The sequence below is a fragment of the Mus pahari genome, chromosome 8 (assembly GCF_900095145.1).
Source record: "Mus pahari chromosome 8, PAHARI_EIJ_v1.1, whole genome shotgun sequence".
NCBI classification, from domain to species: domain Eukaryota; kingdom Metazoa; phylum Chordata; class Mammalia; order Rodentia; family Muridae; genus Mus; species Mus pahari.
This window is the reverse complement of record NC_034597.1, coordinates 24,349,044-24,363,499: the sequence shown is the minus strand read 5'-3', so window position 1 is coordinate 24,363,499 and position 14,456 is coordinate 24,349,044. Positions and strand designations below refer to the sequence as shown.

The 14,456-nt window shown below is 47.1% G+C and overlaps 1 protein-coding gene across 1 annotated transcript in view; it reads left to right on the top strand.

Annotated features, from left to right (window-relative positions):
- Wdfy4 (WDFY family member 4) overlaps positions 1 to 14,456 on the top strand; it is a 237,520-nt gene that overhangs the window by 110,640 nt on the left and 112,424 nt on the right. Inside the window, exons 32-37 of the mRNA XM_029541917.1 lie at positions 1,449 to 1,613; positions 4,517 to 4,720; positions 5,304 to 5,418; positions 6,802 to 6,959; positions 8,574 to 8,812; positions 11,657 to 11,778. Coding sequence (XP_029397777.1) covers positions 1,449 to 1,613; positions 4,517 to 4,720; positions 5,304 to 5,418; positions 6,802 to 6,959; positions 8,574 to 8,812; positions 11,657 to 11,778 — 1,003 coding nt within the window. The remainder of the gene's footprint in view (positions 1 to 1,448; positions 1,614 to 4,516; positions 4,721 to 5,303; positions 5,419 to 6,801; positions 6,960 to 8,573; positions 8,813 to 11,656; positions 11,779 to 14,456) is intronic.

Here is a 14,456-nt window from a genome sequence, read left to right as displayed (position 1 = left end):
AGCTTGCAATCCCACCAGCAATGGAGGAGTGTTCCTATTTCTCCACAACCTCACCAGCATCTGCTGTCACCTGAGTTTTTAATCTTAGCCATTCTGACTGGTGTGAGATGGAATCTCAGGGTTGTTTTGATTTGCATTTCCCTGATGGCTAAGGATGTTGATATCTAAGATGTGTATTTTTTGTTCATAGTATAAGGAACCTGTTGTCTACCTAGCCAACATGTTATCAAAAGCAAAGCGAAAGTGACATGTAAGCTCATTTAAAACTAAAAACAAAGATGTAAAATATGCAGAGGAAGATGAAAGTATAAGGCTAAATGTTTGCAATGCATTAGCAAGTACATTAAATTCACATGTGAAGAATATTAGTTTAACATCATAATAATGGGCAAAGCCACTTGGTACTGATCTAATACAATGAGCAGACCTGTTATAAAGGTGACATTTGACAGTTTCACTAGATAAGATTCTACACAAGGTAAACTTGTAGAGGGATGAGAGACAAAGGCTATATTTAATCCTAAGAATAACTCTAATACCTACCCATGAGTCACTTAGAATAGGCTGGGTGTTGACTCTGTGTGCTGGTGTGGCTCTGCAGAGAAAGAGCCTAAGACTGAGGCCGGTCAATATGAAGCTGCACACATCAGAACATCAAGATGTTAGCCAGTAGCTGGACATCTTGGCTGGGGCACGTGTCAGCCTCCGAATGAGCAGCTGGGTATGTTACACAAGGGAACTGAGTGGAGGAGGAGCCTAGACCAGAGCAGAAGAGAGCAGAGTATGGAAGGAAACTCCAACTCAGACAGGGCCCAGAGAATCAGCTCAGTACATCACAGCTCAGCACAACACAACACATGCAAGGCTCCTGGTTGGCATATGTAGGTCTCTTCAAGCCCTACTCAGACTAGGGAGGCCCTGGTGTGGGTCAGGGTGGAGTCTCTCGTGGGGAAGTTGGCTCTAGGCTGAGGAAGGCTGAGAATTGACAGGCACACTCTTCCATGAGTCCAGCATGCCATGTCCACACCTGCTGGAATGTGTGAGGACACAGTACACTCGAGCAGATCACCTGGGCTCACCCTCATTGACCTTCACATGCTGGGTGGTCTGTGGTGAGGGTGAGCCTCTCCAGGCCTCTGTGTTTCCAACTGCAAAACAGAGGTAAATATGGAATGCATTCTCTCAGGTGAGGGAAGGATCATATATGAAATACGTAGAACAATGTCCGCACCTGTTTTGTGACCAGCTCCTGCTACTGCCCAGCTGTCTTAGGCAATTGCCAGAAGCATGTCACACCAAGACTCTTGAAGATGTCCCCCTGTATTCTAGCTCCTTGGTCTCTCTCAGTAACCCCCCCCCCGTCCCTCTGTCCTGCTGCTGCACCCTGTCCCTCTGTCCAGCTGCTGCATGCTGTGTCTCACATCGTGTCTCACAGAGTGTGTCCTCAGCCCCCTGCAGGTTCAGGAGACAGCGCCTGGGAGCAGACACTCCCCAGCAGTGTTCTTCAGTTCCTCCGCCTAGTGCACCGCTCCTACCCCCAGGACCCAGCGTGGAGGACCCCTGACTTCCTCCAGACCATGGCCATTATCACTTTCCCCCTGGAAACCCAGAAGGTAGGACTCGCCTTGCTCTGAGGCCGCAGGGTGAGCAGCCATGAATGGCGTCATCCTTCACGGGTGAAGGGCCGCATACCTCCCTGCCTCCCAAAGTTAAAATGCACGTTAAGCAACTTGACTGAACACAGAATAAACAACATGGGTAATTTCCCTTTTCTTGACTGTGAGGTGCAGCTCAAGGTCAATTTCAGCTCCAGAGTCCAGTTTCTGTTTGTTTACTTGTTTTAGTTGTTAAAAACCTCAATAATGTGATATTTTATCATAGCTCAAGTTCAAATATGTATTTGTGGAGTATATACCATCCTGGTGTTGGGAAACCAGTATCCCTTGCCAGGGGCCTCTTGCCACCTGTGCCATGGACAGAGCCTAGGTGGTACCACTGCCTTTCTTTCCACTTTTTCTTCTCAGTAATTCTTTTCCGTCTTTAGACCTCTGGAACTCGATCCAGTTCTTTTTCTGGGTAGTAGGTTTGTGAGAGCCCAGCTCGGAGCCCGATAGACCAAGAAGAGCAAGGACTCACTTAGGTCTAGAAGAGGAGGCCTTGAATCTTGATTGATGAACGCTTAGAAGAGGGGCTTTAGGAAGAATTGTGAGTTTGAGTCAGAGGACCCATGCCAGGTGTAGAGTCCGGTAGGTCAAGAGCGCTGGGGATCTGAGTGAAAGCAGGCCGTGAGAGCAAGGGGGCGGGGGCAGAGAGTGAAAGACAGGAAGAAGACAGGCACTTCAGTCCCCATCCTGGTGGACTAGAAAGCAGAGACCCAGAGGGAGCTGTGATGTTTGTTTGCAAGTTGTAACATTAGCTAGAAGGCATATTAGAAGCAGGGCTTATGACCCCTGACTCTCAGAGTTGAGCATGGAGTGGCCCCTCATCACAATGTGATAAAAAAGGCCAGTGGATTGAGCGAAGGGCTCTGAAGCAGCTCCCTTTCAAAGGTGTGTTCATGAGACTTTTGCTCATCTCTGGAGCCCCTGGTGTACGGGCCCGAACCTGGTGCTTTGTGAAGCCCATCAGCTCCAGTTGAAGGCAGAAGAAAGAGAACAGAGCCCCAGGGGAAAAAAGTCTCCCTCTGTGTCTCTGAGCTCAGGCCCATCTGGCCAAAGGGTGGCAAATCTGAGAAATGCTACCTTTCGAAGATTTAAAGTGGCAGTCCTCTAAACCTGTCTCCTTCCCGCTGTGATCAGCTGAAAATAAACAGCTGACTAAGTCTGAGGTGTCTGGCCAGTGCTCTGTGTCCACGAGCTTTGTTTGGGAGTGATCCCAGCTTCAGACGGAAATACGTTTAGACATTAAACATGTTTTTTTCTGTACCCAACATGTGCAGATTTTCCCATTATTATTCCATAAACATTGCATTATAACAACATTGATGTTATATTAAGCATTGCCACTCATGTAGAGATGGTGAAGTAATGGGGCAGGGCAATTTGGGCAGAATCTATGCAAATATGCTACCATTTTGTATAACAGATTTGGGCATCTGGGGAGTTGGGTATCTTCAGGGGTTCCTAGAATCGATATCCCATGGATGCTAAGGGACAAGCATATTTAGTTTAAATAAAGAGATTAAATATAAAGACTGGAAGATGAGTTAAAAAATGAGAAAGCTGTTGCACAATGGTATGACAAACCCATATATGCTCAAGTAACTTGCTAGAAATGAGCTAAAAAGCCAGAAAGACCCAAGGAGGGCCCAGCTGGCTGCAGCTGGGAGACCCAAATGTAAGCTTGACCAGGTGACCTGGGCCAAGCAGGGAGGACAGTCCTTCAGGCTGCTCTTACTGTCCCCAGTGGGTCTTAGAGAACCAGGCTCCCAAAATCTGTGGCCTGGCTCTATGACCCTGGTGCTACCTCAGCCTGTGTCCCAGCCAGGTTTGGCATCTGCTGAATTGGGAGATTTTAGCCAAGTGCCTTCTGGCCCAAGGTTCTTTCTCCATGGCGCCCTGTCCCTTCTGTGGGAGGAAAACAGGAGAAAGTCCCTCCCCCGCAGATCCTCTCTCGGGCCCACAAACGGCTCTGTGGACCAAGCAGGCCCCAATCTTAGGGCATCTGCTCCAGTTTTGAAGTAGCCTTCAACCTTCCTAGCCTCAACCAAGTCATCTCTGCCAGGTCTTTGTTGCATAGACAATGAGACAGAACCCCTTGTAGGTGGCCGGTGGCCAAATGCCTTCCATTTGCTGTGAATTTATATGGCATCTTTCCAGTCAAGGCCGCACGGAGCTAATTAATGCAGTCACCACCTCCCTAGGTGCCATTAAATTCATTTTATGGCTTAATTAAGAATGGCTGCATTAATTTTATGAATGAGCAAAGGGGGGTGCCGACAGATGAAGGCACATGAAAAGTTCACGGGGCGGGAGTCAAGAGTCCCTGGCCATGTGTCCTTGGGTCTATCGTTTAGCCTCTTGGCATCTCCATGTTGTCCTGGACTATCTAGGGGAATGAGCCTGCCCATCTCTCTCTCTCTCTCTCTCTCTCTCTCTCTCTCTCTCTCTCTCTCTCTCTTTCTCTCTCTGCAAGTCCTCAGTGAGAACCTAAGTAGATTTGGGGAGAGATCCTCCAGCACTACCTTTCTGTCCTTGTCCAAAGATGCTGTCTGTCAGCATTAGCAGGGCTGGGATAGGCAGAGCACTGGACTCAGAGCTGAGTCCCAGAACCGGACGTTGCCATGCCCAGCATGGCATTCTAGACCTCCTCAAGGGTCTCTGACTCTGTGGCTCTCAAAGTTCATCTCAGACAGATGTGGCCACCTTACAATTTTGAGGCTTGGCCCATCTCCTTCCTCTGCTGAACAGGTTTGCATGCAGGAGTTAGGTAGCTTTGATGAGGACCTTGCCCACAGTGGCATGTGGGCAAAGGCTTCCAAGCGGAGCCAACTACACTGCTCTGTCACTTCTCCCAGGAGACCACATCTGAGTCCTCTAGAAACACGAGCAGTCCCGGGGCCTCTGCTGAAGCCAGCCATGCTGCGGAGGGGTTCCAAGCATCTTTCCAGCCACATCCAGCTCGGAGGCAGCTGAGAGAGTTCATGCAAGTCCTCCTGAGGGAGCTGCTGCTTGGAGGGTCCAGTCCCAAGCAGTGGCTGCCCTTGGAGGTCGTCCTGGAGGTAGGTTAGAAGGGGGGGTGTTGGTGGACTGTGTGCAGTGGGAGGAGACTGGCCTTCAAGGGCAGGGCATGCCCAGACCTAGACACCAGCTGCTGTTGGGAGTTTGACGGTTAGTATTGCAGTGACTTGGTGTGGGACCTATGAACCCCAGGCCTAGGTGGCCCAGCAGACAATAGATGGGAAGTCCTTAGAAGCAGAGCCTGAGGCAAGGGTTTGGTGGAAGTTATTTGTAAGTAGGCCTTCAGGAGAAGGGGAAGAGAAGCAGGATTCTGGGGCAGAAGCTTGTTCAGGGGTGGTTTCAGCTCTTGTCCCTAAGGGCAGTGGCATGTCGTGTCCTAGCTTTACATCAAGATACCTGTCAGGTGGCCATTGGCTGTGGACTCCTCTAATTCGCTTTTTCACTCTTGAGAGACAGTTTTCCCTCCTGGGTGAGGTGGCTGGGTCATCAGAGGAAAATGCCTCAGAGAAGGGCAGTCAAGGCCAGTCAGCAGTTCATACTCACAAGTCAGCCAAGGAGAATGTGGTCGCTAAGGGGACACGATGACTCGATGGCTGGCGTCTCAGTCCTGGGCCATGTTTTCAGGCTTCCCCGGATGGCGCTACCAGCCAGCAGAAGCGAGACTTCCAGTCTGAGGTCCTACTTTCCACCATGGACATATTCCATGTCCCAAGTGGGGACAGCATGCTAACCCTAAGAGGTGAGTGAGGTAGCATGCCAACTGTAAGGGGTGAGCATGTGGCTTCTGCGCTCTTCTCTGTTCCAGTGTTGGGCAGGTCACGGGGACACCAAGATCCCCAGATTGAGTGTTACCATTCCCTTTGCATCTGTCTTCAGTGAGAGTTTGATGACCTCTGTTGACACAGGTCGGGATAGGGGGATGGTTGCTATTTTCCATGGGCCATTCTGAGGTAGAAACTCCTCAGAGTTTCTGGATTCAGATCAGTCTCCTGTGACTTCATCAGAAACTTGACTCATGCTTCGGGACTGTGAGATAACTGAGCCTAACACACTCAGCACCTTCTTTCTTACCCATGCTAATGACAGACTCACTGCCCAGAAAGCATTTCTTGAACAAAAGGCCCCAAATAAAGATGCAGCCATCCTGCAACACTTGAGACCTTAGTTCTAGGACAGCTGAGGCTTCATTTAAAAATCAAGGTCATGTCCCGCCAGCATTTTCTGAGCCACGGGAATCCCATGCGACACAGCTTGCCTCTAGGATTTTCCTGTGCCACACAGCATGCAAACCTGGCTTGTGCCTTTCTCTTGCTATCTGGCATGGAGAAGAGTACGAGACTATATAGGCAGAATGCGGACACCCAGTTGTTCATCTTGTCTCTGTCTCTGAATGGCAGAGTGACTGGGTTGCTGGCCTGGACTGTGCATGGGACAGTCTCGGCTAACTCAGAGTGAGTCTAGGAAGGATCTGAGATCTCCACACAGTGAGGTAAACGCGCTATCTGCTGTGTAAATGAGTCTGGCTATCTGCTTTATGTTGAGGCTCTTTACATTTACATTACATTGAGGCTTTCTCTGCAATTGCCCTCGTTGGCCTTCGCTCTGTGTTAAACGTCTATGGTCAAAAGTGACTTGGGAGGACGGGGTCTGTTTGGCGCTCTCACATCAATCATTTATCAAGAGAGTGCCCCATTGGCTTGCTTACAGACCAATCTCATGAAGGCAAATCCACGATTGATGTTCTTTTTGTCAAGATGACTCTAGTTTGTGTCACACTGTTTAAAAACTAGCCCACACATCAGTCCAGCATGTCGGCGTGGTCTTGGGATCCCTTCTCATTAGCCTTGAATATTCAACTCTCTTGTTTTCATGTCCAAGAACTCCCAGAGAAAATATTCTCTTGGTTGCCTTCTCATCCCTTGATTTACATCACTAACTGGCTTATTTAAGCTTAGTTTGCTTTGAATCAATATGTGTTCTCTGTGTACCCACTAGAGACTCCATCTTCAGAGCCCTGGGGTATACCGGTGACTAGGACATGGACACCGAAAAGGATTTGTCGGCTGTGGGGTGGAGAAATCCATCAGACACTAATTTCGGTCCATTTCCTTTCCTCACCCAGGCAGCAAGGAACCTCTGCCAAATACAGAAGCTGGTACTGTGCCTTCCCTTGCAAGCATCTCCTACTTCACCCAGAAACTGGCTGAGAAACTGTATAGTGGGATGTTCTCAGCAGATCCCAGGCGCATCCTCCTCTTCATCATAGAGCACATCATAGTGGTAAGAAGCTGCGTCACCAGGGTGCTGAGAAGCATCCTGTGGGTGGACTGGGCGTCTTCTTCATTCAGCTACATCTTCCTTCCTGGAGTTGAGATAGAGTCCAAGACAGATAAGAAAAAAAAAGAAAGCTCTGAAAAGGCCAGGCATGCTTGAGAGTCCCTGCCTACCCTGAAGGGCGGTCCCTTAGGCCCAGTCCTTTCTCTTGCCTTCTGCAATCCACACCCACAGCCCTTAACCATGGTTTGAAAGGTGCAGACAGGATGGTGATGAAACCTTGAGCCCTAACTCTCAGCAGAGAACTACAGCACTAGCTGCTCTACTCTAAGAGAGCCCAACTAACTAGCCATCTTGACAGAATCCAAAACTGCCCATTGGTGACCTGTGTCCTGCAGAGGGCAAGTGGACTTATTGAGCCAGCTATTCTAAGCCAGCTACTCTGGCCCTCTTTAACCTCCCTGACTTTTTGATGAACTGAACAAAGTCTGTTGCTTCTAACTCCTTTAGGGGACAAGAGAGAGAAAGGGACACAGTTCAGGTGTCGGGGATGGGCTTGACCCTCGTTGACCAGCTAACCACCCTGACCTCAACCTTTCTCCCTAAAATAAGGTCATCTAATAGTCACTTAATGAAGTATATATACACATCCATACATACGTACAAACATATACTGGGACTATTGCTAATTTCTCTTTTAATTATTAATATTATTGTAATTATTAATAACATACCTGTTTTAGAACAGCATATGTTCATATATTGAATGTTAGCCATCTCACCAGTGTTTCATAAACCTGTGATTACTAAATCCGTGTTCCAAAATATGGCTGTGGTCAGCTCTTAGCTTCTTTGTCTTTATGAGTTTCTTCTTGAATTCTGCAAATTGCCTTTATTGATCCTCTCTTCAGCAGAGGCTCAAGAGTGTAGAAACCTAGTGACAGGTCAGGTTGTGTCACTTAAAAAATATGTTCATTCACAATCCCATGCATTCTTTTCAAAGTCCTCCAAACTATCCTTTCTTCCCTTCCCCCTCCTCCTGAACGCCTCCTTCCTCCCAAGACCCCCCAATTTCATGTCTTTTTTTGTAGCCCACTTCATTTCATTACAGTTTACTTGCGTGAGGTCATGTACCACTGAGGAGTGTAGGAAGTGGCTTCTCCTCTCCCAGGAACTATTAATTGTCTAGAGTTCCTCTGAGAGAGATGGGACCATTCCACCCTGCCCCCCCCCCCATCTATGATGGCATATCAGTGGGCCCAGCCTTGTGCACGTCATGTGCTGGTGGCCACAGCTGCTTTAAGCTCCAGGTGTACCATCCACACCATGACCAGAAGACATTCCCCCACAGAACTCCTTCCCACCCTCCAGTTCTTAGTCTTTGTTTCCCTCTCGTGGGCTGTTCTCTGAGTCTTTGGAGGAGGCGACATAGGTATTGTTTAGGGCTGAGTCTCCTCATACTGACCCGTTGTGAGTCTCTGCATTAAGAGTTGCCCACTGTACACAGAAGTGTCTGCGACCGTTTAGCTTTTCAAAGCATTGTTTCCGTGGTAAACTGGGTCAGTGTGTCAAATAGTAAACTGTTCATGAGGATGTGTGTGTCTCATTTTGGTGGTGCAGGTCATCGAGAACCCATCTTCCCAAAAGGACACCGTCATGAGTGCATTGTACAGCAGTTTGAATAAAGTCATCCTGCACTGCCTCTCCAAGCCCCAGCAGACCCTGTCTGAGTGCCTTGGCCTCCTCAGCATCCTGGACTTCCTACAGGAGCACTGGGACATCATCTTTGCCACCTACAATTCCAATGTCAGCTTCCTCCTGTGCCTCATGCATTGTCTTTTGCTGTTGAATGCCAGGAGGTAAGAACTGAAGCTTTCTTCCCTGTGCCAGTGCTCAGGGCAGAACAACAATATACAGAGGGAAGGACATGGAGGGGAGGTCGATATAAATGAAAGAAGCTTTCTGTTCAGCTGGACAGCTGAAGTTGTGTGCAGTGCTTGATAGTCAAACCAGCCCCAACTCTGTGTGACCAAACAACTAGAGGCATGAAAAAATAACAGTTTACCTCATTTCCACAGTTCTCAGATACTTAATTGATTTCATTTTTTGAGGCAGAAGATGCAAACATTAAGTGTACACATTGATTTCTTTTTATATAGCCAGATTTCTGAAACATTAATATTTGATAAATGCAATCTCAGTATGGAAAAATGTTCATAATTCAATGTGCCATACAAGTTAGAAATAATTTTCTTTGTAGAAAACAGCACACAATATGTATGGGATTCAGAACAATATGAACAAACATACTTACCTTAGATACACTGACAAACTGCTTTTGAATAAGACCCTTTTCTGGAAGCCCCATTTGAATCTATGGTTCTTGACTGTATTATATTCAACTCATCTCCCTGGAAAAAGTAGAAGAGATTTACTCTTTCAGCAGAAATGCTTGGAACCAAATGTCTTTCATAGTTTGGATTTTTAAAAATTTTGTAAATATTTATATATCTATTTATTTATACCTATATATTTCATTATATATATGCATATATTTGTATGTGTATATGATTTCATTTTACACATATATGTATGTACACACATATATGTGTACACACACACACATATATATATATATATATATATATATATGTAATGAAATATACTGAGAATGGTACACAGCAGTAAACATTATGTACATTTATTTCAAATATATCTTACACCTGTGGCCTGACAACAATTTTGTACATCATGTTTAATACATTTTGTTTCCATTGGGAACCACATAAGGTTGAGTGTAGAATTTTCCTCTTGCAGTGTCATCTTGTTTTAAAAAGCTTCAGATTCTGAGGCCTTTTGAACCCCAGTTTGAGGCTGGGGATGCTTGGCTGTGCTGAGCCTGTGGATGTGGCTTCTTGCGAAGAGAGCCGTGTTGAGTGAGGGGAGAACAAGGCGGCAGGATATTACACACTCACAATCACACTCACAGCAGACCTCCTCCTCATACAGTAGACCCTCACACTCACAGCAGACCTCCCCCTCATACTCACAGCAGACCTCCTCCTCACACTCACAGCAGACCTCCCTCTCACACTCACAGCAGACCTCCCCCTCACACTCACAGCAGACCTCCTCCTCACACTCCCAGCAGACCTCCCCCTCACACTCACAGCACACCTCCTCCTCACACTCACAGCAGACCTCCCCCTCACACTCACAGCAGACCTCCTCCTCACACTCCCAGCAGACCTCCTCCTCACACTCACAGCAGACCTCCCCTCACACTCACAGCAGACCTCCCCTCACACTCACAGCAGACTTCCTCCTCACACTCACAGCACACCTCCTCCTCCAGCCTCGAGTGCTAGGTTTAACATCACTCATACCATCTTCCGACTCCTCTCTCTCCCTGCCTCTTGTTTTAGTTTTAAGAAGTGGCTTAGTCTAGTCTCAAACTTGCTGCATGACTGAGGTTGGCCTTGAACCTCTGATCTTGCTGCCTCTACCTCTAGGGTCTTAGGATTATTTGAATCTGCCACCATGCCTGAGTCCACCTTTTTCAATCATACAAATGCCAGTGTAAATGATAAGTTTAATCATTTGAATAAAAGACCTCTCTGGATCCTATAGCTACTCTTATTGAGCATCAGTTATCACTAGGGTTGACTTGGCTTAAGGTCATTTAGGAAGCCAACCCTGTGCCTGTGCCTCAGGAGGGTGAAGCAGCAAGGTCATGAGATCAAGGCCAGCGGGGACTAACTAGAGGCCTTGGGAAGTGCTCTGGAAGTCTCCATCCCAGAGAGGCACTAGTCTTACTACCATTTGTTAATTTGAAAACCATCCATTTTCAGTGTGTGGTTAAGTCTGGAGGATTTTCCTAGTCTCCTTGTGTGGGAGCCCAGCTGAAGCAACCAGAACATATTGGGAATGGTAGCCTCTGCAGGCCCCCCTGTAGAACATTTTATCCTTTACATTTCAACGGTGGGTTTTCTTGAACATGGGCAAATTTGTATTTCTATGTTTGCTATTTTATATTTTATCTACATATTGTAAGTATTTTCTTTTCTGCCCAGGAGGCTGGGCCCTCTAGAAGAGGGTACAGGGCACTAACATGCATCGGGCTCCCAAAGTATAAGGTTGCAGGGGAATCTAGTATATGAACCATGCACTCCCATTAGGACTGTGGGGCCCTGACAAAATGAAATATGAAGCATACATTTAATAATGACTAGTGTTGTCAAGATGGCAGTAACAGAGTCCTTCAATGTATGAGACTCTGTGCAGTTACATGCCCTGGAATCTGTCTCTGGCTATGGGATGACATGGAGGTCCAACAGAGTCAAGTGTCAGCGCTTTGGAAGGTCCAGTTGTGATGACAGGGGAGAGACACTAAGAGATGGAATATGGGCTCTGCTGGAGGCACAAGAAGGATTCCACAGCCTGGACAACCTATAATGATAAGACATTTTTTTCTGCTGTATGGAAACCCTTTGTTCAATATTAGCTATGGACATTGTTAAGTTGTATTTTCTTTAACTTGGTATGCTTTTCCATGTTGATATATACTGAATTTTAGGAGCAGCCTCTCCTTAAAAAAAAAAAAAGAAAAGAAAAGAAAAGAAAAGAAAAGAAAAGAACAAAGAGAGCCATGGCATAGTCCCAAGGAAACTTGAGTTTACCGTGAAATTTGTCTTGTTTACTAGTTATCCCGAAGGATTTGGATTGGAGCCCAAGCCCAGAATTACTCCTTATCACCAAGTCTTCCTCTCCCCAAATGAAGAAGTGAAAGATAAGAAGGAGGAGGGGCTCCCAAGTCTGGGCGATGGTACGTTCTGCTGGGTGTTCTGTGTGGGGCTGAAGTGGGCAGCAGAAGTTGCAGTGTAAGCTCCAGACAGAATGGCAAGGGATGGGTGAGAGGAGAGATATATGAAAGCAGGATGAATGCACAGATGAGAGGATGGAGAGATGGGCAGGAGGATGGAGGCATAGAAGGTCAGATAGAAGGATGGGTAAAAAGACAGAGGAACGTATATTACTTCAATCCCTTGGCTTCTCACTCAAGTTGAAACTGACATGCCAATTCAAACCAGTACCTTGCTACCTCTCAGCTTTGTTCCCCCTAATTGTCAGTTAAACACACACACACACACACACACACACACACACACGAACCAAAGCACACATGTACCCACATCTATGTGTTAAGAACTACATTCATTCTGTCTTGATTGAGTAGGCCCAAACCTCTGCTGCTGGATTTGAAGTCTGTATCATACACCGTATACACCGTGTAATATAAATCATCAGGGTGTGCACATCTGGGCTGTGGTCAGAGAGGCTCCTAAACATTTCTGATTTCAGAAGCTTGTGGCTTTAAACTTTATACTGACATAGTGTCAGTTACAGCATGCATGGCTATACTCTGGAATTTGGTAGAGGTGGGATTAGCAAAACAGTCCCCAGACCTAGGGAGTAGCTAGGAAATAAATGCTCACGGAATAAGCATGAGGATACGAGTTCTTATCCCTACTGCTCATGTAAAAAGCAGACCATGGTGGCAAATACCTGTAATGTCAGCACTGGGGAGATAGACACCGGAGGATCCCAGGACTTGTTGGCCAACCAACCGAGCCAAGCCAGTAAGCTGCTGCTTCGGTTTCAGCCAGACTAAGGTAGAGAGTGATAAAGACATCCAACACTGATCTCTGGCCTCCACGCATCCTCGTGTCTGGATAAACCTGCACACACACAGTTCAAGGGACTAGAGACGTCAGTGTGCCAAGCAGGGCTGGCTTGTCGGTGTGTCTATGTATTAGATAACCCAGGGCGCTGAGAAGGGCAGAGTCTGTCTGAGAAGCAGATCCAATGTTAGGAAAATGAAATGATCCACCTGGGCTCACCCTTGCATTTGGGTTCCATTCTCTGCAGAGACCAACATGTTTAAGAAGGTTCATTAGGAGATGCTTGGGGTAACCCTTTAGCTAATGTCTTATTTAGGGTTTCCATTGCTGTGAGGAGACACCATGACCAAGGCAACTCTTTTTTATTTTTAATTAATTAATTTTTTTACACTCCATATTCCATTCCCCGCCCCATCCACCCTCTGATTGCTCCACATCCCACACCTCCCATGCCCCTGTCTCCACATGGATGCCCCCAACCCACCCCTATCCCACCTGACCCCTAAACTCCCTGGGGCCTCCAGTCTCCTGAGGGTTAGGTACACAATCTCTGAATGAACATAGACCCAGAAGTCCTCTACTGTATGTGTGTTGGGGGTCTCATATCAGCTGGTGTATGCTGTGTGTTTGGTGGTCCAGTGTTGGAGAGATCTTGGGGGTCCAGATTAATTGAGACTGCTGGTCCTCCTACAGGATCAACCTTCTCCTCAGCTTCTTTTCACCTTCCCTAATTCAACAACAGGGATCAGCTGCTTCTGTCCATTGGCTGGGTGCAAATATCTGCATCTGATTCTTTCAGCTGCTTGTCGGGTCTTTCAGATGGTAGTCATGCTAGGTCCCTTTTTGTGAGCACTCCATAGCCTCAGTCATAGTGTCAGGCCTTGGGACCTTCTCTTGAGCTGGATCCCACTTTGGGCCTCTCGCTGGACCTTCATTTTTTTCAGGCTCCTCTCCATTTCCATCCCTGTAATTCTTTCAGACAGGAACAATTATGGGTCAGAGATGTGACTGTGGGATGGCAACCCCATCCCTCACTTGATGTCCTGTCTTCCTGCTGGAGGTAGGCTCTATAAGTTCCCTCTCCCTACTGTTGGGAATTTCATCTAAGGTCCCTCCCTTTGGTTCCTGAGAGTCTCTCACCTCCCAGGTCTCTGGTGCATTCTGGAGGGTCCCTACAACCTCCTATTTCCTGAGGTTGCCAAGGCAACTCTTATAAAGGCAAACATTTACTAGTCCATCATCATTATAGCCAGAAGCATGGCAGCATGCAGGCAGACATGGTGCTGGAGAAGGAGCTGAAAGTTCTACATCTTTATCCCAAGGCAGCAGCAGGACATTCTCCTCTGCAGGTAGCTAGGAAGGGGGTGTGTATATCTCTTCTGCACTGGGTGGAGCTTGAACATAGGACCTCAAAGCTTATACCCACAGTAATGCACTTCCTCCAACAAGGTCACACCTACTCCAACAAGGCCACACCTACTCCAATGAGGCCACACCTCCTAATAATAGCAATTCTCATGGGCCAAGCATATTCAAACCACCACAGCTACTGAGGAGTCACTGGTATCAGCTACTGAGGGATGCCACTGGGATCAGACAGAATTGGGGATTGGAGAGAGTCTCCTTTATCCCTTGATCTCATTTGTTAGATTTGGGCATGAGAGGCAGACAGGTCTTAGTAAGAGAAAGACATGGGAAGAAGGAAAAAGCCAGTTTATATGGATGTTGGTAGTGTTGGATCTACATACTGACTTCTGGGTGGAGCTTGCAATGCTGGATTATCAAGACATCAAGAAGTGATATTCTGTCTTGTGACCTCTCA